Raw genomic sequence first — 26,970 nt, 5'->3', positions numbered from 1 at the left:
CTCTTGTTACTGGTGTCATTTGTATGCATACATGTCTTGGATTTATAGTTCTGGCCACATGATAGGGCTAAAAGATTTTCAGTGCTTGCCAGGGACTGGTAGCTCACACCTGTATTCTAGATATTTAGGAGGCTGAGATCTGAGGACTGCTAATCGAAGCCAGCCTGGGCAGGAAAGTCTGTGAGACTTTATTTAACCAGCAAAAAGCCTGAAGTAGGGTTGTGAGTCAAGTAGTAGAGCAGTAGCCTTGAGCTTAAATCTCAGGGACAGTGTCCTGATCCTGAGTTCAAGCCTCAAGAATGGTGCATACACACACACATACACACACACACACACACACACACACACACACTCACACACACACACACACACACACACACACACACCTTTCAGTGCTTGAGCCAGGAACTGTTATGTCCTTCCTGTTTTTTGGGTTTTTTTTTAGATCATCTTCATGAATGTCCTGGACACATGGTTTGCTCTGGGCCTTTTATAGGTGCTTGAGCTTCCCAGATTGCCCAGTGGTGGGATACAAGAAATGCATACTAGTTCTAACAGGCAACAGACCAAGTGAATCTCCCTTGTATTTTCTTGGGCAAGTGTGTGTGTGTGTGTGTGTGTGTGTGTGTATACCATGAGACTCTCATCTCTCTCAAAATAGCCAGAAGTGAAGCTATGGCTTAAGTGGTAGGATGCTAGCCTTGAGTAAGAAAAACTCAGGAACAATGTCCAGGCCCTAAGTTCAAGCCCTAGGACTGGCAGTAAAGAAAACAATCAACCAACAAAACAACAACAACAACAAACTGTTCTAAGAATGCTTTTAGCAGGTAGTAGATTGAAGGCCCAGAGCTTATTTGTCTTTTATCCCCTTGCTGTAGTCTCTGTCTCATTTTTCTCTTAATGTCCTGGGGCTTGAACTTAGGGCCTGGGCATTGTCCCTGAGATTTTTTGTTTAAGGCTAGCATTCTACACTTGAGTCATGGCTTCACTTCTGGCTTTTTGGTGGTTAATTGGAGAGAAGAGTTCATGGAATTTCCTGCTGGGCTGGCTTCAAACTCTGATCCTCAGATGTCAGGTTCCTGAGTAGCTAGCATTACAGATGTGAGCCACCAGCACCCAGCTTAAATTTTCTTGCACGGCTCTAGACACTCAACTAGAGGCCCCTGTTTTTTTAAATCTTGATTAACACACACACACACACACACACACACACACACACACACACACAAAGGTGCACACAAGAATACACCCCTCACACATACCAACCTGTCGACCCCCTCATTACATGTGTGGGAAGTGGGTGGGAATGAACTCCATGCCGTAACTTCTCAAGACAACACCATCACGTGCAGCTTAGCTAGGATGCATTATTATCTGAAAAGTGTGCCATGCATTAGGGTTTCTGTTTGAGTGAATGTCACAATGGTGTGTTTACACAAACCTACATGGTCTGGGGATCAAACTCAGGGCTTTGCACTCTCGCTTGGCTTTTTCCTCTCAAGGCTAATTCTCTACCATTTGTACCACACCTCCACTTCTGGCTTTTTGGTAGTTAATTGGAGATAAGAATCTTAACAGATTTTCCTGCCTGGGTTGCCTTTGAACTGCAATCCTCAGGTCTCAGCCTCTTGAGTAGCTAAGATTACAGGCTTGATCCACCAATGTCTAGCTTTATGCAACTTTTGTTTATCAGAAGAAAAAAAACCATAAAAGGCATAGTTCAGTAAATACATAAAATTGTGACATAGTTGTTTATTATCGTTATCAAGTAGATTTGGGTACAGTGTGTTTAAGTTCTGTGCATAAATTGCATGCACTCTGCTTGTATAGGACTAGCAGCTTGGTTAATTTACTCAGCATTGCCACACATATGAGCACTGTACAGTGCAATATGCAACCCTGTCATGAGGTGATCGGGGTTTTCAGCTCCTTTGTGATCATACAGTGTCACATATGTGGTTCATTATTGATGGACATGGCCACATAGTACATGGCTGTCATTTCTTATAGCAGAGGTTTTGTACAGTCACATCCCTGTCTCTGTGTAGCACCTAGAACATGGACTGATGGAAGGCAGTGGCCATTCTTTTTTTCCTTTTTAAGCAAGTTGTAAATGTCACTCGTCTGTCATGAGCCCCTCTTACAGGAGTCTGAAAAAATAGATGTAAACGAACAAAGCCAACACGGATACCTTTAATGATGTTTCTTTACCAAGTGCATCATTTGTGTGACATCTTTATCTTCATAATAGAAGGATAATTAACATCACTAATTATCTAATTAAGTTCATTAAGCATCCACCAACAGTGCACTGTGAAGTTGACATTATGTTCCACTGTCAACAAATGCTTTTGATTTCTTAGGAAGTAATTAAAATGTAAATTAGCATGCGATTATATGCACAGGGGAAGTTTTGAACCAGATATTCATTTCTAAACTGCTTAGGGCAACATAGATTTTTGTGTTATTTTTTTTTCTTCTTCAATAAAAGCAATCATTTTGCTACTAGCACTGAATATTAAAGCTGCCATTCTGCAGTTCAGGGTTTTTGATCAGAGTGTGGTTTTGTACTACAAAACATAGAGCGTTTAGTTGATGGATTTGTTGCTATACACTGTGCTTTTCTTTCTTATTGGATCATTTTATTTAATACTTTTGTTTACAGTTGTGGCTGTCATGTTAAAAAGATCTCACAACTGATTTTTTGAACCTGAAAAATTTTTATAGTTCATATCTTAAATTCTCTAAATAAGCTTGCCCTTTAAAAATATTTTAGGACAAATTATTATTATTTTTTTTACTCTTTAAAAAATGAGTAAGTAGTGGTACAAGGGTTTTAATTCAACAAATTAATTTATAAGTATAATGTATCTTAGTCAATATCACCCCTTCCATCATTCTCCCCCATCTTTCCCAACCCCACCTATAACCTCAAATTACAGGCTTTTATTCTCACATGTGTAATTCAATATAATGGCTATATTTACCTGCCCTTCCAGTCTCCATTTGTTTGCCCCTCTCCCTTGGACAAAACGTATTTTAGCTATCTGGCTGTATTTTGTTAAGCTGTTCATCTTCTAAGGTATCCCTGCTGTTAATTAAGTTTGAATAATATAATCAATCGTATGCTGAAAATGCATCTATTTGCACAGAAAAGAGAAACTGCACTTATCAAACTTGTGGTCTGGCCCACTTGATCCCACTTTTACACGTGGCCTGCTTTCTTTGGGCATCCTCTTTCTTTCTGGTGCAGCATTATCACTGGAGAAATACCCAAAGTAGTGCTAAATATAGTTACCTCAAAAGATGAGACTTCCTGGTACATCAGAGACCCATCACAGCTGTTAGAAAGTGACTTTCCAAGACAAAAGCCAGCATGTCATGTCCAGAGCCCCAAAGCTTTCAGTCCTGGAACAATTCTCACTGGATTATGGAATGCCAGTCTCTCACTAGAGCAGACAACACGGGGCACACAGTGATGTCCTTTTCTGTCATCTTTGCATGTGAAGATACTTGCCATTTGAGCATTGAGCTCATGTGATACACGTGAGCAGAAGTCTCTGTTCTCATGATATGGAACTCCCTCAATGTCTTGTTGATGGTTTTTGTAGGGATAGTGGTTTGGGTCCAGAATCTTCAGTTTTGTGTACACATTTCAAATAAATGCAAAGAGAGCATAGAGGTCTGTCTGGTTCTCCTTCAAGGATGACGTTAGGGTCTAGTGATGACTAGAACCCACAGAAGCACACCCTGATCATCCCAGTGAGTGTTGATGGCTAATCCCAGTGGACCAAATGGAGTAGCTGATCTCTAATATGGAAGGATGTTACCATTGTGGATGGAGTCAGGTGGGACATTTGGCTGGGGGAGTAACACCGCTGTCAGGAGGTTGATCTTCATCAGAGTTTGGGCTCACAGAGATGAGACAGGAGTCTACAGGATGGGCCCTGACTTCTGTATGAGATCTGTGGCAAGTTGTGAGCTGTGTGGTGCTCTGCGTCCACCCAAAGAAGAAGGCTTTGTTCTCATTTGCCCATCCCATGGGGACTTCTTTGGCTCCTGTATACAAGGAAAGGACAGTGGCCAGCTGGTTAAGATTCCCTAAATGACCATGAACTCCATCTGCTACAATCAGATTAGGCTTTTCTGACATCCAGCAAGCATCTACCTTCTTAGTGGAAAGAACTTTCTCTACCAGAATTTTGCTTTGAATGTTTGTTCTTTTGTTAAAAATGTAGGCTGCCCTGCCACTGATTCAACATGAAAAATCCACATTTGAAATCAATTATTCATGGCAACAGTGACTCGCTTGTTCATGGCCTTCTTGCTGTCTGTCCTTCCTCCTGCAGCTCACACTTGTCATTGTCCATGGCGCCACTGACACTGACTGTCACAGCGCTCCCTCCACCCTGGCCTCCGCCACCCATGAGTGGCACAAAGTCAACCCTTTGACCACTCCTTTGTCATTTTGACTGATTTGCTTTTGCAACAGAGCATGGTAGGAACCCATTCAAGACAGCAGACACTTCGGTTATCCAGGTTCATGAATCAATGGAGTAGTCTCCACTGGAGGTCAACAATGTTCATGGAAAATTCCCAGTGAAGAGATGCCTAGTTATTTCTTCAGAGATTTTAGCTGAACAGAGACATCTGCTTTGTAAAGGTTAACAAGATCTTGCCTCCTTCTGCAGATTAATTACTCCTCCCTCCCTCCCTCCCTCCCTCCTTCTCTCCCTCCCTCCCTCCCTTCCTTCCTTCCTTCCTTCCTTCCTTCCTTCCTTCCTTCCTTCCTTCCTTCCTTCCTTCCTACTTTCTCTCGTTTGTTCCTTCCTTCTTTCTTCCTCCCTTCCTTCCTTTCTCCTTCCCTCCTCCCTCCTTCACTCTCTTTCTTTTTCTTTTGTTTTTTAATTTTTATTTTATCGTAAAGATGCAGTACAGAGGGGTTACAGTTATATGAGTATGGTAATGCGTACATTTCTTGTCCAGCATTGTTACCCCTCCTTTGTTGTTCTCACATTATCCCTTCCCTTCCTCACCTCCCTCACTCCTCCCCCTACCCCAAAGTTGCAAAGTTCATGTGGGTATCATTGTTCCAACGGTCAACCTGTGTCCTTGTTTCAATGTTTTGTTATTCCCTTTCCTCTTCCCAAATTAGACAAATGTATATGCAAAATGCAGGATACCAAAATCAAGTACAGTGACAATAGGGGGAAGAACATACAAAGGAAACAAACACAGCACATAGTTCATTAACAACAACAAAGAGACCTCTTGTGTCCATATCTTCAGGTTCTTTTTTTCTTTCTTTCTTTCTTTCTTTCTTTCTTTCTTTCTTTCTTTCTTTCTTTCTTTCTTTCTTTCTTTCTTTCTTTCTTTCTTTCTTTCTTTCTTTCTTTCTTTCTTTGTCTCTCTCTCTTTCTTTCTCTCTCTCTTTCTTTCTCTTTCTCTCTCCCTTCCCTTCCTTCCCTTCTCTTGCCTTCCCATGCCTTCCCTTGCCTCCCTTGCCTTCCCTTCTTTCCCCAGTCCTGGGGCTTGAATTCTGGGCCTGAGCACCATCTTTGAGCTTATTTTGCTCAAGGCTAGCACTCTATCACTTGAGCCACAGTGCCACTTCCATCCTTTTCTGAGTAGTTTATCAGAGATAAGAGTCTCACAGATTTCCTGCCTGAGCTGGCATGATCCTCAGATCTCAGACTCTTGAGAAGCTAGGATTACAGGTGTGAGCCACCAGCTCCTAGTCTCTGGTCTCTCTCTCCTCTTCTCTCCTCTCCTCTCCCCTCCTCTCCCCTTCCTTCTCTTCCCTTCCCCTCCCTTCCCTTTCCCTCCATTCCCCTCTCCTCTCCTCTCCTTCCTTGTTCCTTTCTTACTTTCTGTATGTTCTTGTGCTTGAACTCATACCCTCTCATTCTCACTTGGCTTTTCCACTCAAGCTAGTGCTCTAACACTTGAGTCATACCTCCACTTCGTGTCTTTTTTATTGTGAAAATACCATACAGAGGGGTTATACTTACATGGGCAAGGTAATGAGTGCATTTCTTATCAAGCATTGTTGCCTCCTCTTTTGTTTCCCCTTCCCATCCCTTCCCATCTCCCTTCCCTCAAAGTTGTAAAGTTCATTTTCAACATAATACCTTGTACATCTCATTGTTGCAATGGGTCCACCTGTACCCCTATTTAAACAATATGTTTTTTTCCCTTCCCTTCCACAAATTATATCAACATCAAATATAGTGGAAACAGGGGTTATACTGTGGGGGCAGGACATACAAAGCAACAAAGAAATAATCTTATAAATATGTTAGAAACAATAGCAAGAAAGAAAAACATTTGACTCCTTATCACTTTGTGATTTTTGCTGGTTGATTATAGATAAGAGTCTGTAAATTTATCTTCCCTAGACTGGCTGCAAACTGTGATGCTTAGATCTCAGCCTCCTATGTAGCTAAGATTACAGACACGAGTCACTAGTGCCCAGATTGATTCTTCCTGTCTAGTAGTAACATATTTTCCCACAGAGGCAAGCTAATGGTGTTATTTTTATATGTGACTGGCTGTCAGACAGGAATAATTCAAGGAACTTAAGGCCTAAGCCTGCAGCTCAACTCAAAAAATTTTAGTGCACATAAACACTTTGCTATATACAATGCAGAAATACATGAGTTTATTGAGTAGGCAAAGCATTGCTGGCTAACTCTATAGTGATGAATCACACACAGTCTCTAATTTAACGTGTCTTGTAGTGTGGCTCTTTATCTTCCTAGCTAGATACCATGCCAAAAAAAAAAAAAAAATAACAGTAGATCGGATTCAGATTTGAAAAAGGTCTACATACCCAGATTGAATAAATTAAGACATATTTAAAATTAATTTAGGAGACTAGTAATTTCAAGGAAACTTGGCTGCATCTTTTGAGAACTAAATATAGTCTTTTACTCTGAAGGATAATTACACTTTTTTAAAAAAAATTCATCAGAATGGTTTCTCATAATGGATGGTTTCAGATGTATGAAGAATAATAGCTTTTCTCATGTAAGGTACACCTTGAAATCTGGAAAAAAAATAACATTATGGTAGGAGGAAGATAATTTCAATTTTAAAATTTTCCATGCTTTCAATTATTAAATACTTATAGAGGGAATCTATTGTTTATTTCTTTAAATTTAAATATTGAAGACTTAAACATATTCATCAGTACAAAAAAAAAACAACACTAGTGTTCCCAAAGACAGAAGTGTCCCCAACTATATAAATGATAAACGGCAGATGGTGAAGGAGTAGAGATTCGGGCTGGGACCCTCCCGAGGCGCTGCTGCCATTCACAACCCGCTAGGCGCCCCTCTCTCATCCTGGCCGCCGAGCGCCTGTCGCGTGAGTTACAGCCGCGTGCTCGCCCTGGGACCCATCTATTATGAGAAACCATTTTGGTTAATTAAAAAAGTCTTTCAAAGTCTCAGAACAGGAAGTTCGGGAAAATTTTCTTCTCTTTTCCATTGTTGATGGGGTGGGGGTGCTGATGAGAACTTGGGCTTGTCGGCCTGACAAAGAAGACATAAGAGAATATGTTTGGAAGACAGTGGTACAGCAAGAGAGTCCTGTCATGGGTGGCCTGAGAGCAAGGCTGTGTGTGTGTGTGTGTGTGTGTGTGTGTGTGTGTGTGTGTGTGTGTGTGTGTGTTGATACTGGGGCTTGAACTCAGAGCCTGGGTATTATCCCTTAGCTTTTTCATTCAAGACCGGTGCTTTGCCACTTGAGCCACAGCTCCACTTCTATCTTTTTGCTGGTTAGTTGGAAATAAGAGTCTTGCAGACTTTTTTTTGCCGAGGCTGGCTTGGAACCTTGATCCTAGATCCCAGTCTCCTAAATAACGAGCATTACAGGCATGAGCCACCAGTGTTCAGCTAGGCTCAGATCTTTGAATACAATGAGCAATCTAATTGAACTAGCCTAGGTCAGATCGGATCACGATTGTGGAGTTTGAGTAGTGATGACAGCTCAGGTGCCTCTCTCTGCTCAGGAGGAAATGGACTGTAAACAGTGTTGAATAGACAAGGAGACATTAGGAAGTGTAACTTTCGGGAAGCTCTGACCTGCCAGACATTGTCTGGTAGATGCCATAGGTTACAATGTACAAGAAGGCTTCTCCAGGAATGTAATAATAAAATGAGAATAAATCACAGCCACTGGACATCTGGGGGCCAGGAGCTTGGAAAGGACCCAGCTGATGCCCAGGCTTGAGGGCAGGAATGATCTTGTGTGCTGAGGAGAGAGAGAGGCCCATGGGCTCAGCACAGATATCAGTACAAGACATGGGCCAGGCGGATGGTGGGTGCCAGGTGCCAGGTGCCATCCCAGGTTCTCTGGAGAATCAGGTCGGATGTGTGTCTTGGACTCCGTCTGCTTCTCCATGTCTCTCCCCATCCCTCCCATACTCTTTATTGCGGGCTCTGCTAATCGGCACCATCTTTTCTCTGAGCATCCCACACATGTCCACCCATTCCCTACCATTTCCTAGGCTTGCAATAGGGCACAGGAATCTTGACAGAATAAAACATAATCCCTAACCTGTGAGAGAGGCTCGCCTTCTAGCCAGGTGAGAGAATTAGGATGTATGTAGCAGAAGTTCCTAGAAGAGAGAGGGTTTGGAGGAGCTAGACCTGAGGTAGTGATGATGATGATGATAATGATGCTGATGATGATGAGGAGGAGGATGTTGATGATGATAGGAAGAAGAGAAGGAGGAGGAAGAAGAGTGCTATAATTTTGAATTGGTGAGGGAAGGGCCTCTCCAGGTGCAAAGGGTCAGTCACTTATGACTATTTGCCTTGTGGGCCAGCTGCTGGCTTGGAATTACTGGAATACCATATCCAACTCTGTCTTAACTTTGAGTATTTATTTTTTATTCTGACTCGCTCTCCAGAGGATTTACAAAACGTTTAGATGAGGATACATGCAGTGACATACCGAGATGAGATCAGGAAAAAGTAGTAGTAGAGGAAAGTTCATGGGGAGTTAAGATCATAAGTACACGTTCTGTAAAGACTTAAGTACCAATCTGGGCTTCCAGTTTTCTGGACGTCATTTTAGATGGAAGGTTCTGTCTTGATTTTCATTCATCAACTGTGTACTTGCTCAGAGGCATGCCCTGGGCTTGCGAGCATGGGACAAGCAAAGCTGATGGTCCCCACCAGAAGCCTCATCTCCCTGTGCTACCTGCACACCACCCTCATTATGTTGTCGTGAAGATTAGATGTGATGGTGTGCCATCCCTGTTTAAAACCCACCATTGAGCTGGGCTCTGGTGGCTCGCACTTGTAATCCTGCCTACCTCTCAGGAGGGAGGATGAGATCTGAGGATCTGCCTACCTCTCAGGAGGGAGGATGAGATCTGAGGATTTCAGTTTGAAGCCCACTGAGACAGGAAAGTTTGTGAGGTTCTTATCCCCAATTAACCAGCAAAAAGCTGGAAGCACAGCTGTGGCTCAAATGGTAATCCACTAGCCTTGAGCAGAAAAGCTCAAGGATAGTGCCAGGCCCTGAGTTCTAGCTCCAGGATAGGCACAAAAGCAAACAAAACATTGTTGGAACCCATGATGGTAGAGAGGTGAGATCTGTACAGTTGACCCTGACTGCATTTCCAAGTTCGTTTATTGCACAACCTCTGCTCCTGAGAAGCCCACTTCCCTGTTTTCGCCTATCTCTGTCTTTGAGAAACTGGGCATCTTCTTTTGTTGCAGGAGACTCCTACTTGGGGATTCTCTTCTTTCTATTGACCAAACATTCTCCTCCATCTCAAGTGCCATTCTTCTTGATGGCCTACCACACCCTTTCCAGCCTGGCCATGACCTTGGGCAATTCCCTTCTAGGTGACAGAATTTTCTTATTTATCATTCCCTTCTTCTGGAAGTGTTACAAGTTCCTGGTGAGCAAACCCCAGGCCCTTTGCTCATCTCTAAGGCCCTGAGGCCAGCAAACACCTTAGGAAGAAACCCAAAACCAGTTAGGAAGAAACGAGGCCTGTCTGTTCTTCACCCATAGTGATGGCACCTATGAGGGTCGAGGCCAAAGGAGAGGGGTGCTGCTGACCACATGTCTTGGGAACTTCATGTAGCCTAACATTGGTATCTGTTGGCAGTCCTGATGTGGGTTCCAAGAGTGCCAGGGTGAGAAAGTCTGTGGAGCCTGCTGGGAACAGGCCTGCAGTGGGTGTCCCTTAAGAAGACCCTACTGTGGGCCCCAGGAGGCAGGCAGTACCCTTCTTAGAACCCAGACCCAAGGCTCTACTCTGGAAGCTGACAGCTATGGACAATGTTGGCCCCAGGGTTACTCTCTTAAAATCCCAAAGAAGAGATGCCTTTCCCCTAAACTCTAGTCTTGTTTGTACTGTGAAATACCAGTTGCAGCATGTAGTGTCTAAGCAAGTGCCAGGCATTATTCAGAGTGCAAATAACTGTATGGGTTGAGCATCTTTCACTGAAAAATCTAATGTCCCAAATGTTCCAAAATCTGAGTGATTTTGAGTACCAACAAGATCCCAGTGCACGAATCCATACATGACCTCATGTAACAAGGTCGTAGTTAAAAACACAGGTGTACCGGTGTCTGAAATCGACTTTAGGCTCTGTGGATAAGATGCATATGAACAAAGACAAGTTTCATGTTCTTTCTGGTTTGTTTTTGTTTTTTCTGGTCCTGGGGCTTGAACTCAGGGACTGGGTCCTGACACTGACATTTTGTCAGATCAAGGCTGGCATTCTCCCACTTGAATCAAAGCTCTGCTTCTGGCTTTTTGATGGTTAATTGGAGATAAGAGTCTCACAGACTTTCCTACCCAGGCTGGCTTTGAACCACAAACAATCCTTTGATCTCAGCCCCCTGAGTAGCTAGGATTTCAGGTGCAAGCCATCAAAGCTCAGCAAATTTTTCATGTTTATATACAGGAGACATCTCAGCATCATCTCATTACATCCATGAAGATATTCCGAAACAGGAAAAATCTGAAATCTAAAACACTCTCATTCCAACCTATTAGGATAAAGGATTCTTGACCCATGATTAGTTTCCTTGGATTGCCACACAGTAGATATAATTATTTTCTTCTAGTTCAAGAGACAGGAAATCTAAGAATAAAGGGGAAGGATTCATTGGGCTTCTTTCAGGGCCTCTTGCTTATTCTTTGGCTTGTAGCTGCTCCTTCTGGATGTCCCCCTGGTGTCTCTTTCTTTTCTCATAATGTGCCTCAGTAGAGGACCTCCTGGGACATTTTAACAAGAGTTTGGGAGAGGGTACAAGTCCTCACAATGCCTCAAGTGCTAGACACCTCTCCTCTGATTCTTTAGTTTCTGTTCCTGCTTGAGAAAGTCTTTTTATAGCCATTTTTGGGCATGTGGCTGACTGGTATGGTGTGAATGGGCCAGTGCAGGAGAGACTGCTGAGGCCACCTTCTTCTTTGCCGCACAGAGGCCCTGACACCCGACAAGGAAGGGGAAGAGGAAGGGAGCATTCTAAGTAGGCCTGTCCTCAGCAATCATAAAGCTTTCATCCTTGCTATACCAGAGTGCGGTTTTCTTGTTGCTGTTTTTTTTTTCAAGTAGTCATTCTCCATGTACTCATGACGATTGAATTTAATAAAAACATCACAGTTCAAAAAAAAAGACAAATTAGAAACCACTGTTCATCTTAGAAATTAATATGTGAGTGAATTTAACAAGAGATGAATTGCGCTGTGGTGATCTGGTCCCTCTTCACCCACTCTGAGCCCCAGTTGTTTGTCATTATTGCTGGAAATATGATTATTACTCTGGTATTGCTTGACATTTATTAAAGATCCAGGGGCTCTGCTTCCACAGCAGAGAAAAGTGCAATTATCTGGGCATTCACAGAAAGCATCTCCTGGCCTGAGTGGTCCACATAGACATCCCCCAAAGACCCCTGGGCCATGGCTGTAGCAGGATGAAGAGCACAGGCTGATCCATTTCTCCACAGACACTGGACCATTTCCATCACAGGCTGCTGACACCATGTAAGCACAGACCTGGATCCCAGATCCTATACATGGTTTACTAACAAACAGAGAAAGCGTTTTATTTAAGCTTTTTTCTTTCTTATTAATTGCCTCTCTTATTTAACTTAATCTGGGTTTCTACTAAGAAGTTGTACTTAAAGATCTGTCAGCCTGCACTAGGAGATGTATACTACGTAAACAGGAGCCCCTCCCTAACCCTGTGAACCATTTCAATAACCTATGGTCTGGAAATATTAAATGGAAAATTCCAGAAATAAACAGTTTGTAAGCTTTCAGCTGCACACCACTACTACAATCAGTAGCGTTTGTGGGATGAAGTTTTGTACCATCTCACTCTATGTCACCCAGAAAGTGAATTACCCCCTGGGCACAATTATGGTAGCATAGGTCTAGCCATCCATGGTAGCGTTGATGCTTTTATAACATTCATCACCATGTATTGGTAATAATTACTAATCACCAGTCATTATCTGACCACCAGTCATAACCGATCACCTATCAATGAGGTATTGGTGCTCTAGTAACCCTTACTTTACTGATTAATGGTGCAAAAGCACAAGCGTTATGAGGGAAGCAATTTGAAGATGTCAAAGAGAAGCCATGCAATGCTTCCTTCACCTGAAAAGTGGAAGTGCTCCACAAGGAAAGAAACACCGAGGGTGCTTTGGAGCTGTGGGAAGGCCAAGCCTTTGATCTGTGAGATTGTGAAGCAACTTGATCATGATACTCTATCACAGCCAAGAAGCTGATGACAGCACATGGTTGTTAACTAAATGCCAGACTTTGGATTTCTCTGGTTTTACCATTACCTTCAGGCTGCATAGCACCAATGCTAGCCCATCTCCTCAGTCTCCTCTATAGATTTCCCATGCCTTTTTCTTTTCATGGTCTTCAGTTTTGAGATGCACTGAGCAGGTAATTTGTAGAATGTAAAGTTGACTTCATGAAATGTTTTTCTCCTGGTTCACCTGGGGTTGTGAGGTCAGGGAAGTGAGACCAGACAGGTCAGGCTCCTGTCCTGTTGTAGTTGTATCAGTACATGATATCCTTGTGACATCATCTCTATGATCCTAACCTGGTTCAGGGTGCATCTGGACCTCCTTTCAGCTGGAAAGTGACTACTTTTCCTTTTTTCCTTGATGGATTCTTTTGTGTGAATCACTAGGTACCTTCCACCCTTTAAAGTGGTGAGCATTGAACTCCACTTCCTGTAGGGGGCAGTGTCTACATCTTACAGCAGTTCTATAAGGAAGATTTACCTTTTCTCTCCACTTAGGTATTTATTCAGGCTTTTATTTATGTCAGTAGGCACTTGTCCATATTTATTTCAGATTTTAGGCTATCATCTCTTGAGCCCATTAAGTTACTTGTCTTGTGGAGCACATTGTTCCAACATTTTGCTGATGGTATTGAACTAGTTTCATACTTGCTGGCTCTCCAGGTTTCTCAATCTCCTGAACATGTCTTTTGCCTTTTGCATTTTTGTGTGTGTGTGCTAGATGGAACCGACTGAACATTCATTTCAGCTCCTTAGCCCTCATAAAGTTGTAAAACAATTTGAATCAAGCTTTTCCTGTCATTTGATTGGGGGGGGAGGGGGAGGATTGCTCAGGAAGAGTTCAGTTATGCTGTAGTAACAAACACTGCTGAATCTAACTACCTACAACCAGATTTCTTACCTGTGTTCCAACTGTGTTGTGAGTTGGTCAGGGACTCTGTGCTAATCTGGGATCAAAAACATTGTCTATGGAGTGGTCCCTGTCCAGAATGTTGTGTTCTGTGACAGAATTATAAAAGAGGTTACCAAGTTATTCATGAGTCCTTAAGACTTCTGCACATGTTTCCCTGACTTCATCTAGCCCAAAGGTGACAGGAAGTCTGGTAATGTCACATACCTACAGGAAGCGATAACTACAACTATTTTATGAGAAACACAAATGACTAGCACACTAAACTTTATTTTTAGCGTTTCACTTATGTGCAAATAAATATACACAGATTTAATTGTTATTGGTAGCCCATTTTTTCCTAATCTTCCCCAAATTTCAATATAGTAAGAATGTAGTTCTGTGCAATTAAATCTTTTCTTGGACACCAGTGCTGCTGTGAACAGTTGTACAGGTTGTAGACAAAGTCATCTGGTCATGTTGGCAAAAGGAAGCTGGAATCTCACCTTTGCTCCACTGTCCAGAGTGGTGCCCACCCTTGGTTTTTGATTAGAGAGCACTATTTGTGGTGGTTGCATAGTGATCTACCAAAAGGGTAAAGCATCCTTCCTCGTAGGGATGTTTAAACTGTTTCATTCTGTGCTACTGTAACTATGCTGGTAAAAGATGTTGTCCGCTGAGTATTTGTGCATTTCTATTATGATTTCCTTGGAGGTACACTGCTGGAAGTGAAAAGGTGGGTGAAAAGACTGAGTGACATTAACATGATATATTAAATGATATGATACAGTGTGACTTAAGACAGCATCCTTTCTACTGGGCTCAGTCTTAGCCCGACTCAGCTGGTTCTCCCCTGGAGAAGCTGGAACTCACTCTGTCATCTTTTATTATCCTGTGTGTGTATGTGTGTACATGCACACGTGTGCACACCCATACATGTGCAGGCTGATTCTGAGGCTTGAACTCAGGGCCTGGGTGCTGTCCCCAAGCTTGTTTGTGCTAGCATTCTACCATGTGAGCCACAGCTCCACTTTTAGCTTTTCAGTAATAGATTGGTGATAGGAGTCTCATAGACTTTCCTGCCAGGGCTGGCTTTGAACTATAGTCTTCAGTGCTTAGCCTCCTTTATAGCTAGGACTACAAGTGTGACTACTACTACTACTACTACTACTACTACTACTACATTTAAATAGTTGTACAAAGAGATTTCAACTGAGCATGTCAGTTGGTGTGTACAACACATCTTGATCAATATTACCCTTTCCATCGTTCTCCTCCATCTCTCCCAACCCCACCTGTCCCCTCAAGTTACCGGGTTCCATTTTTACATGTATACATTGGATAGGATGACTGCATTCACCCGCCTTTCCTGTCTCCACTTGTCTGCCCCCTCCCTTTGACCTCCTGTGCCCCAACAACACATATCTTAGCACCAGGTTTCTGAATGGGGTCTGGGCAGATGTCCTCCAATTATGGCCTTCATTTTGTGAGCCCACACACTGATTGCAGGGCTAAGCACTCCCACAAGCAGGATGACTTCATCAACAGACTGTGGGTGCTTCCTGTGGGACAGTTTGGACAGGAGAGTCCCCAGCAGCTGTCCAGCCCTAGAGAGTACATCAGCTGTTAAAACCAACCTTCACGATGCAATGTGCCCCATTCCCCATTCCAAGATTAAATCCCTATCCTGAAGCTGAAGCAGAGCAGGATACTGAACATCAGTTCCATTTCCCTCTTAAATCCCCACACAGTCTTCGGAGCCCCTTTGTTCTACTTCAAAGCTTCTCAAAGTATTTCATGCACTGGCAGTTGCTAAGCAAAGGCCATTTCATTCCAATAAGCAACGTAGCACTCTGCTCTGGAATCTGTCCCTCATCGATGTACCACATTCACTGCTGCCCAGGCAGATGGGCCTTTGCCCTTGAATTGACCCACATCTCCTTCCTCCCATCTCTACATCCAGAGAGTGCCAATATTCCAAAGCATATAAGGACCCAGAGGCCAGTGGGAGCATGCAGGCTTAGCACTGTGGATGGAGAAATGCAGAATGGAAATACACGTGAGGGAGATGCATATGCAGAAGCTCAAGGACTCCTCACTCCAACACTGCTTCCTGTGTTGGTGGTCACTTCTCATGTGGCTTCAGGGTCTAGTGTGGAAAAATGAGGAATAACAATAATATAAATTGGTCAGGATGCCAAATGTCCACTGTGTATTCACTTGAAAAACTTTTTGTTGGCTAGGGGCCAGTGGCTCGTGCCTGTAATACTAGCTACTCAGGAAGCTGAGATCAGATACGTTAGTTAATTGAAAATAAGGTTAAGAGAAGAGACCAGTGGTATCACAATTAACTGTGTTTTCTGTATGCTTAGGTAAACCCATGAACATGACCTTGATCAATTTTCCCTCCTGATATCCCAAAATTGACTGCTGTGTGTGTGTGTGTGTGTGTGTGTGTGTGTGTGTGTGTGTGTGTGTGTGTGCTTGTAGTAGGGTTGAACTCAGGGACTGGACATTATGCCTTAGATTTTTCACTGAAGGCCAGCGCCTCTACTTCTGGCTTTTTGAATGGAGACAAGAGTTTCACGGACTTTCCTGCAGAGAGAGAAAGGAGATACTAGTAGCCTCATTTGAAAGATGATAAATTAAATCCTTGAAAGATTAAATGATTTGCCCATGTAAAGTGGCCAAGAACCAATGTGGTCTCACTTCTCTACTTTCTACCTTCCTGCCTTTCATTCTCAGCACTGGAACAATGGGACCATCTTTCCTGAGCTCATGCTGAAGTCAGCCTGCCCTAGCTCCCTGCTCTGGGCCCACTGAGGCCCTGAAGCCATCAGGCAAGGCCCATCCCTCCCTCCGTGGCAAGACAGCACATTTGCTTTCTTCTAAGGCAGCTGCTTTGTGGCCCAACTCCTCTTCCCAAGAGCTTTCTCCTCCTGCTTCCTGTCTCCAAAGCCTCATATTCAAAACAAGTCTGGGCTTCTGCCTGCGATGAGAATTAGTCAAATTTTTCAGCATTTTATGTCACTTGTGATCCTCTTAATGATTGCTTTACTTATAAATGTGTGTGAACAATGCAAAAGCAATATTGAAGAAACTTTTGCAAATGAAACCAAAAAGGAAAGAAAAAAATCATCCTATTCTCATAACTCCCAAACAGGAACTAGATTTTAAAAATTATATTGTTTTCATATTTTTTAGTCTTTGCCAATAAACACTTTTGTATTTTTTGAAATATACAGAGGGAAAATATTCTAAGTCACAGTGTGCAGAATAAAGTTTTAGAAAGTATGAGGCTCTGAGTTCAAATTCCAGTTCTTGTAAAAAGGAAAAGATGTGTTGAAGTCATTGTATGAAGTAGTAATTTATTCAAAGAATAATTGTAAACTATTTTGCTTGAAGACCTTTTTACCCTCTTAAAAATTACTGAGCAATCCCAAGAGCTTTTGTTTATGAAGGTTATGTCTACTGATATTTACCATAAAAGGGATTGAAACAGAATTTTAATTTGATTAATCATTTAAAGATTTTTTTCTTTATTATTATTAAGTAGTTGTACAGAGGAGTGACAATTCCATAGGTCAGGTTATGAGTATAATGCTTCTTGGTAAAGATGTTATAAGAGAATTGACTATATATTTTAAAAAAGGATTGTGAAAAGACTGATATGATTTGATGCTTTATTGAATTGTTCCCCTGCCTCCCTGCTGGTCCTGGAGTTAGAACTCAGGGCCTGGGCACTGTCCATGAGCCAATTTGTGCTGAATGCTCTACCACTTTGAACCCCAGTGGCACTTCTGGGTTTTTCTGAGTAATGTAGTGGAGATAAGTGTATCATAGACTTTCCTGCTCAGGCTGGCTTTGATCTCAGATCTCAACCTCCTGAGTAGCTAGGATTACATGCATGAGCCATGGGTGCCTGGGTAATTAGTGATTTCTTAAAGAACATTTTTGTACTCTTTATCAGTGGAATTCTTTTAGTATGTGACATGCTGCTGTTCTGGCTTGCCTTGCACTTGGGATAGACATTTGAACCCATGCAGGTTTTTGTGTCATGTATTAGGAATACCAGATTTCTGCATTCCACAGAGCTCCCAATTGTTCACACCTGTCATTATGCAAGATGGAATATTATGCCCCAGATCTTATCAGAGAAATCTTAACAAATGGGAAATTGCCAAAGCTCACAGAAACACACAAGTTTTCAACAATTCAATGTGTTTGCTTGAAAGCTCAAGTGTGATCACTTTTGGGCAGCAGATGCCATCACTTATTTTATTTGAGATAGCAGACTCTGTTGGTTCACTTTTTGAGACTGTATCTACTCGGTAATCAACTGTTCTTGACCATAATTTTGTCTGTCCATCTATTTTGTTCTTTCAAATAAAAATGATCTTCTGTAACAGAAGCTGTTGGCTCAGTTTGTATGTGTACCAATTACACAAGAGCACTTGCTTGAAAGAGCTGTCACATTTTATTTATTTGTTTATTTATTCAAGAGTGCCGTTAAATCTGTAATCCTAGCCACTCAGGAGACTAGGATCTGAGGATTATGGCTTGAAGCCAGCCCAGGCAGGAAAGTCTGTGAGACTCTTATCTCCAATTAAGCATCACAAAGCTCGAAGTGGAGCTGTGGCTCATGTAGTAGAGCACTTGTCTTGAGCAAAAAAACCGAGGGACAGCAGGTAGGCCCTGAGTTCAGGACCAGCACCATAAGAAAAGAGTGCTTTTTGCAAACTTCCCATTTTATCACACAGACTTTTAGAAGAAGTACCTTCAGGAGTTGATACTTAAGAAAAACAACAGTTTGTACTTTTTCATCAAGGACATTCTTTTATTGTTATTAGCGCATTAACTAATAGTACAAGGGCTAACTACAAATGAGAAACGCTGACAAGAATGCTGGGGAAAAGGAACCTTTATACACTGTTGGTGGGGATATAAATTAGTGCAGCCTCTGTGGAAATTAGTATGGAATAACCTCAAAAACTAAAAATAAAACTACCATATGATCTGGTCATATCACTTTGGGGAATAGATGTAAGGAGTGGAAGTCAGAATACAGTAGAGGCATTTATGATAATTACAGCACTGTTTATAATCTCCAAGCTATGGGAATAGCCCAGTTGCCCTACAACTGATGAATGGATTTTTTTAATGTGGTATTCATATTCACAGTGGAGTATTATTCAGCCATGAGAAAGAACAAAATTATGGCACTTTACAGGTAGATGTATGTGACTGTAAAAAGAGCAAATATGCAAATCAGTAAAGTAAAATAGATATGGATATATACATTTCTAACCAAGAAATGTAAAGATTTCTGATGAAGTTTCAAAAGCTATATTTTAGATAGCTTACTTTTTGCTTTCTCTCCTTCTTCCTTCCTTCCTTCCTTCCTTCTTTGTTTCTTTCCTGTTTTTTTGTAGTCATATACATTGTTCATTACTATAACCGTATGATATTGAAATATGTGAAAACAATTCTTCTCATTTTAGCTGTAACTTTCAAAATTGTTTCTGCTTTTCTTATTCCTTTGCTATTTAATATGATTTTTTGGGGGGGTCCGGTCGTGGGGCCTGAACTCTGGGCCTGGGCGCTGTCCCTCAGCTCTTCAGCTCAAGGCTAGCGCTCTACCACTTGAGCCACAGTGCCACTTCCAGCTTTTTTCTTTTTGCTTATGTGGTGCTGAGGAATCGAACCCAGGGCCTCAGGCATGCAAAGCAAGTGCTCTACCACTGAGCCACCTTCCCAGCCCCTTTAATATGATTTTTAAAAACAATCTTATCTTTACATGGAAACTTGCTTGGATTTTGATTGGAATTATACCTTTTATTTGGGAAGAAATGATATTCAGTGTTGAGCCTCCCAATTCTTGAACATGGTATACCCTTCTTGTATTTAGTCTTTGACTTTTTTCATCTACATTTTGTATTTTACAGCATATCAGTCCTATTTGTGTTCTGTTAGATTTGCATCTAAGTATCTGGGATATTTAAATAATATTGTGCTTTTTAATTTAGCATACATTGTCATTATTTTGAAAAATAATTGGTATGTTTTTGTTGATAGTGTATCTTATGGCCTTATTAAGTTTTAGGATTTATTTGTTTGTTTGGTATTTACCTTGGGAACTCACAGAGTGTCTAACTCTTTTCAACCTGAATAAGTTTTATTTCCTTTGCTTGTGTTATTACACTGGATAGAACTTGTATGGAGAATGGGAACAGTGAAAGAATCCTTCTTTGTTCCTTGTTTTAAAAGAAAAGCAGCCACCATTTCACTCTGTGTGTGTGTGTGTGTGTGTGTGTGTGTGTGTTGGTCCTGGGACTTTGAACTCAGTGCCTGGGCACTGTCCTTGAGCTTGTGCTCAAGGGTAGTGTTCTACCACTTGAGCCACAGCTGAAAAGCTGAGGGACAGCGCCCAGGCCCAGAGTTCAGGCCCCACGACTGGATCCGCCCCCCCCCCCCCCCCCCCCCGCCAAAAAAAAAAAAGATAAGAACTCACAAAGTTTCCTGCCTTAGCCAGCTTTGAACTATGATTCTTAGATCTCAGGCTCCTACGTAGCTAGGATTACAGGTGTGAGCCACCAGCACCCAACTTTTTTTGTTTGTTTTTTTGCCAGTCCTGGGGCTTGAACTCAGGGCCTGGGCACTATCTCTGAGCTTCTTTTGCTCAAGGCTAGCACTCTACCACTTGAGCCACAGCACAACTTCTGGCTTTTTCTGTTGATGTGGTACTGAGGAATCAAAGCCAAGGCTTCATGCATGCTAGGCAAGCACTCTACCACTAAGACACATTTCCAGCCCTATTTTTTAATTAAAAATGTGTTTTATTATTTTAAATAGTTGTACAAAGGAGTTACTATTCAACAAAGGTGAATTGATTTTATCTTTTTAAAATATATTTTTATTGTCTTTAAGTAATAAGTTTTCTTTCTAGAATCTTGGCTCTGCAAGTCTTACCAGCTCTGGGTGGCTCTATGCTTTATTAAGGCTGGTTATTCAACAGTTGTCTTTTTGGATTTATTTTTGGGAGGAAGGAAGGCTGGGCCCATTTCTAGAGGAAGAGAAGGTAACCTATGCTAGTGAACATGTTAGTGTGTGACAGATCCCCACAGGCTGAACCCTCATTCATGAGACTGCAACTGATTTAACCATGTTCCCCTGGCAACTGGTCAGAATGGAGACGTACTTAGCTAATCTCACAGGTAGCACTGAGATGTGGTTTGCTTTGTCTCTCCAGGATTTTGTATCCTGTATAGAGAACTACCGACGAAGAGGACAGGAGTTCTATGCCTCTTTATATAAAGACCATGTCCAGGTAAGAAACAAAGAGAGTCTCTTTTCTCCATGTCCACCATGAATCAAATAGAAAAATTAGAAGGGCCTTGGGTTCAGGTTTTACATTGTGTAAGTCGATAAGTGGTCACCAGTGGTCTATGAAGTTGACTCAAGGGCTTAGTGCTCATAAATCAGCAGCTGAGGATACAGGACTGCAGCCCTGATCATCTTCCTCCACCAGGAGAGCCCTTGGTGCCTTGGACCCTGCTGGGGCTGTCATCACTTCCAGGTAGGGTTTGCAAAGTTTTCCTCTAGCAGTAGGGATCCTACACTTACAGTTTTAGTCCCAGGTCCTTGACTTTGATCACAGAATAAGAACTTCAGGACAAGTGACAGTGGTAGGATAACTTGGCAGACTGTTGAGCAAGCAGACAAGAGAGAAGCAGAGAAACAGAGGCCCACTCTAACAGGGAGCGCAGGTGCTCAAAGGGGAGACACCTGAGCACTTTAACATGGCGGACATTTGTGATAAAGGCAGGGTTGGACTTAAAGTTGTTCTAGGGTAAGTGTTTCTGTTTGTTCTCATACCTGGCACATAGAATCTCTCTGTGTTATTTTATCACTGGGCTCAGAGTCTCTTAAGACTGACATGCTCATTAAACTTTGATCATTATGTTTGGGCCTCCCTTCAAAGAAAGGATATGTTCTCCCATACATCTTTCAAGATACAGGTCCATCCTTGAGATGAACACTTGTGTCAGGAGGAGTTATTTTCCCAAGTATTTGCTTCTCCAGGATACATGTCTTTCTTCTTTTTAAAACATTTAATTTAATTGTAAAGGTGATGTACAGAGGGGTTACAGTTGCACAAGTAAGGTAATGAGTATATTTCTTGTCAAACAGTGTTACCTTCTCCCTTGTTCTTTCCCACTTTCCCTCTAACTTGACTCCCCTCCCCCAAGTTGTAAAATTCATTTCCAACATATTGTCGTGAGTATCACTGTTGCATTGGTTCACTCTTTATCCTTTGTCGCACCAGTTTGTTATTCTCCTTCCCTTTTCCAAATCAGATAAATGTATATACAAGATACAGGGTACCAAAAATTAAAAAACAAACAAACAGTGACAACAGGGCATAAACCAAAGGGAAAAAGAAAGAAAGAAAGAAAGAAATGACTTCACACAGTACATTAAAAACAAACATCAAAAGAATCTTGTTTTTATATCTTGGAGTTCATTTCAATTAACATCATTTTATATGGCTATATATACATAGCTATTAAGCTATTGAGATCCTTTTCTAAGACTATACTAGATATATACTAATTATTACAAATGAGGGAAACCATGGAGCCTATGTGTCTTTGGGTATGGCCTACTTCACTTAATATGATTTTTTCCAAGTCTTTCCATTTCCTTATAAATGAAGTGATGTCATTCTTTCTGATGGAAGCATAGAATTCCATTTTGTGTGTGTGTGTGTGTGTGTATCACTTTTTCTTGTTCTATTCATCTACTGAGAGGCATTGGATTGGTTCCATATCTTAGCTATGGTAAATAATGCTGCAGTGAACATGGTTGTGCTGGTAGTTTTAGTGTGGTCTTGTTTGTGATGGTTTGGGTAAATGCCCAGGGGTGAGATTACTGGATTGGAACATGGCTTAGTGGTAGAGTGCTTGCCTAGAATGCATGAGGCTCTGGATTTGATTCCTCATTACCACACATCTTTCTTTGTGATATCCCTGCTCAGGTTTTAGAGTATACTCATTATTTTGGGCCAGAAGGCAAGGTCAGATGGAGAAAGCTGCTCTTAGTCTTTTCGTTTTCCTTTGTACCAATACTTCAGCTTATGAAGAAGTGTAAGGGTTAAAGCAAAGAAGATAACACTTCTGTGTTTCTAATAGAATCCTCAATAGATTCAGTGCTTCATTTTCTCTAGCCTGCTCTGCCTCACTATCATAGCAAGCACACAGGCTTGGGCTTTGGTCTCAGCCCCACTATAAAATGTGGATATACATTATTATATCCCAGATCCAAAAGAGACTCCAGGACACCCAGTTAAAAGGGCTAGGAACTTTATTACCACCATGTGGGGACCATTTCCTACTACTGGGAAAGTAGGAGAATGGCCCCGAGCTCAGGGCAGGATGGGTTTTTATAGGGATAGATTACAAAGAATTACATAGACAAGCCATGCCAGGCAGGTTTGGCTCATTTTCATTGGTTATAGTTATATGACCTTTAAATTCATTTGTTCTTTATGGTAAATATCATACATAATAATTTGCAATTGGCTGCCCATAGTGGAACCATTCAATGGTGGTCTTCAATTGTTGGGCCTAAGGCCCTGTTACTGAGGCAAGCAAGTAAGGTTACAGAAGCAAAACATAGCAAAAACATAGCCTTGAGTCACAAGAGCGTAGGCAGAACATAAGCTTGACTTGGTCAGCGTGACCATTACTATCAATGCTATTGACACTACTACAGAAATGATTTTTATTATAAGCTCCTGACTAACACAGCAACTCAGTGCAGCTGGTGATAAGCCTCACGGTGGTCAGTAGCCTTCTGCAAAGCTGACAGCCTGGTAAACTTGAGTGAGGGAGAGATGTTCTTTTGCTTTTTAGCAAGGATGGAGAAGGGACATAGGCTGACTACTGGTCCACCTTTACCAAGAGGTTTTTGCCCTTTATCAATAATTTTGTTCTGTTTTTTTTTTTATTTCACAGTTTTGTTCCCATTGATATTCTTTTCCCAGGAAAAAGGGGATTTAGGGGAGAGAGTAAATTTCCAACAGCAGGAGAGACTGAGGCCAGACAATAGGAGGAAATTTCTGCCAGTGAATAGTAACTAAGATATTACATACATTAAATAACTTCACAACCTAATAGATAATATGTGAATACAAGGAATGTTTATGAGGGGGATTGGATTTCGTTTGCATGGGTCAAGGAAATGACTTTTTAAACTAAAAACTGCAGGAGGGAGAGTATGGGTTGAAATCCTACAGGGAGCAGTGTTTGAGCTAGGGAGAGGGCCTGTGTGAAGGTCCTGAGGCAGGAAAAAGTTGGATGTCAGTGATTACTAAAAGGAAAAAATGGTTAGGAGTCTTGAGCTGGGAGACACAGGGTAAGGATGAAGCAGGGCCAAGCCACTGGGCTTGTGCTCAATTAGAGTTTTTGCTTTTTATCCTAAGTGCCGTGGATTGATAAGGGCAACCTGGTAAGGGCAAATTCAGGTCTTTACAGCACCTTTGTAGGCTTGACTCCTTCAGGGTTAACACCAGGGATGATTAGGACAGTCAGAGCCCTATTGGAACCCCAAGGGCTGCCTTTCCTGGCCTGCCCCTCGGTCCCTCCCTTCCCTCCCTTCCTTCCCTTCCCCCCTTCCCTCCCTCCCCTCCCTTCCCTCCCTTCCCTCCTTTCCTCCCCCCTCCCTCCCTTCCTCCCTCCCTCCCTCCCTCCCTTCCTTCCTTCCTTCCTTCCTTCCTTCCTTCCTTCCTTCCTTCCTTCCTTCCTTCTTTCCGTCTCCTACTTTTACTTCTTCTCCCTCCTTCCTCTTTCTCTTCCTCCTCCTCTTTCTTCTCCTTCTTCTCTTCTTCCTCCCCCTCCTCTCCTTCTCCTCCTCCCCTCCCCTCTTCCCTTTTTAAACAGCAGAGCATTTCTAAACTGTAAATATTAAATAGTAGCCCATGTGAAAGCAGCTGGCTAGGACAGTGGCAGTAGACAATAGATATCCTGTATGTGGTTATATACTAGTGTTATTGATAAAAATTTCAAGGAGATTAATCACTAGAAAATATGACTTGTGGTATTAAAACCTTATGGTTTGTATTATTTATTTGTATTCCTAAGCCTATGCAAGGTGTAGAAAATGCAGTAATTATGCTACTGCTTTGCCTTGAAGGGGTTTACAACTTAGTAGAGGTTTAGGTGAAGAGGTATCCACAGGACAGGAGTTGGCACCAAACCGGGGAGAGGAGGAGGAAACATTAGCAAACTTATGGAGGCTTGGAGGGTTGGAAGGAACCAATTAGCATACCTATGGGGGGTGAGGCTTGGCGGGGTGGAAAGAACCATTACTACCTGTGGGGGTTGAGGACTGGTGAAATGGAGGGAACCATTGGTGTACCTATGAAGGGAGATGGGGTGTGGTGCCAGGGGCAATAGTCCTGAGAGGCACTGCTCTCCAGATCGTATTCCATCTGTTGAAGCATACTTTAGAGCATGCTTACTGGGATTAGGGGTTCCTGGGATGTGGGGCCTGTACCAGCCTTCCCCTATCCTGATAGGGGCAGTGGGGTGTGCCCTGTGGTGGCTGTCCCAGGGATCAGCCAGCAGGTCTGGTTCCCCCCTCTCCCCCCCCACCCCTTGCCCTGGGCCTTTACTGCGGGTGCCCAGGTATCCCAGCACTGATGTCCTCAGGGCCTGGAAGGCATGGTACAGTTATGTGCCTGCTGGACAGGCCTCTCAGGCCAGTCCCCACATGAGTCAGTGTATTATCAGTTGCAGCAGAGGGAGAGGAGTTTGTTTATTAAACGCTGATTCGCATCTCATCAAGAACTTGCCATTTCTTTTGTAAGAGTGGAAGGAAGGTGTGCTGGGGGAACTCTGTGGGTTTCTGCCTGGTCTGCCAGGCTTCTGTAGGAAGGACAGCAGGGACCCACTGAGCCCAGAAAGGTGGGATCTGACCCGTCTCCTGAAATGTAAGCCTGGGCCATTGTCATCAACAGGGCCTGACTGAGGTTAGGAGAGTTTGAGAAGTTTGTGTAATTTTACCATTGATTAGGTATTTTTGAGAAAAATCAGCATTTTTCAAACTAATCCATGAGAATACTTTCCAAGTTTTTAAATATTTAAGACACTCTTTTGATATTTAAAAGAATGCAGATGTAATCACCCTTTGCTGAAGATAATGGGATCTTGAGCATTCACCCTATTTTTTTTTTTTTCCTGTGCCAGGTCTTGGGGCTCAGACTAAGGGTTTGGGTACTGTCTCTGAGTTTTTGTTTGTTTTATCTCAAGGCTAGCACTCTACCACTTGAGTAGTTAAGTCTCAGTGTGACTGCTCCTAGCCCCTGGAGAAGCCACTTCTCCTGAGTAGGCCTGTATCTTCCTGGGGATGATGGAAAAGTTTTACTCATGGTGCCCAAGGAGTAGAGAACAATGAGATGAAGCAGGTGAGGAGCTTGGCCTGATGTGTGCCTCTGCTGGCGGTAATTGTCAGTACTGATGTCAGTTATTACAGCATCGATTCAATTGTCCAGACCTGATGATGATACTTCACTGACATGGTGATGTATGCAACCTCAGGGTGGCCTATACCAGCAGTGTAGGGTGTATTTTATAACATATATAATATACAAGTATTATACAATAGACATAACAGCAGTGTAGGGTGTAATATATAACATATGTAACATACATGTATTATAGATATTACATGTATTATATATAACATAGTATATAATGTTTATTAGCTTATATTAGGGGGGATTTCATTGTTACATCTCTACACATATATACACTGTATTCCAATCAATCACCCCTTATCTCACACGCCTGACCCCTTTCCCTCCCCCAAATAAGTATCCCCAACAGATTCCCTTGTGTTTTTTCATAATTACAAATGATCTATTTCAGCATATTTGGCCCCTTTTATCCTTAAATGGTACTAGAGTAGAAGACAATCCGAGACCGTAAAACCAAATAGAATTTCATAAATAACTGATGGGATGATCATCGTTAACACAGAAAGTTTTACTTTATGTGAACCTTCTCGAATGTTTGGACATTCAACAAGTACACAGGCTTTCTTTCACATGTGGAGGTTAGACCTAAACTATGAACATATATGAAACAAGAGAGGGCCATATGCATCTATACACCAACATATTGACTGAAGCGTGGATTAACATTGTTTAACGGCTTCAAACCACTAATTTACACAGCTTAACAAAATGAATACCAGGAATCTGGAATATACAAGGAGAGG

General features: G+C 42.2%; 1 protein-coding gene across 2 annotated transcripts in view; it reads left to right on the top strand.

Moving 5' to 3' along the window:
* The window catches only part of Wdfy4 (WDFY family member 4), a 270,144-nt gene that overhangs the window by 136,416 nt on the left and 106,758 nt on the right, over positions 1-26,970 (top strand). For both annotated transcript variants that reach the window (XM_042696276.1, XM_042696275.1), the window contains exon 40: positions 20,939-21,016. In XM_042696276.1, the coding sequence (XP_042552210.1) occupies positions 20,939-21,016 (78 nt within the window). The remainder of the gene's footprint in view (positions 1-20,938; positions 21,017-26,970) is intronic.

Source organism: Dipodomys spectabilis, unplaced genomic scaffold (assembly GCF_019054845.1).
Source record: "Dipodomys spectabilis isolate Male_0828 unplaced genomic scaffold, ASM1905484v1 ptg000207l, whole genome shotgun sequence".
Classification (NCBI taxonomy): Eukaryota; Metazoa; Chordata; class Mammalia; order Rodentia; family Heteromyidae; genus Dipodomys; species Dipodomys spectabilis.
This window is presented reverse-complemented; position numbering and strand designations above follow the sequence as displayed.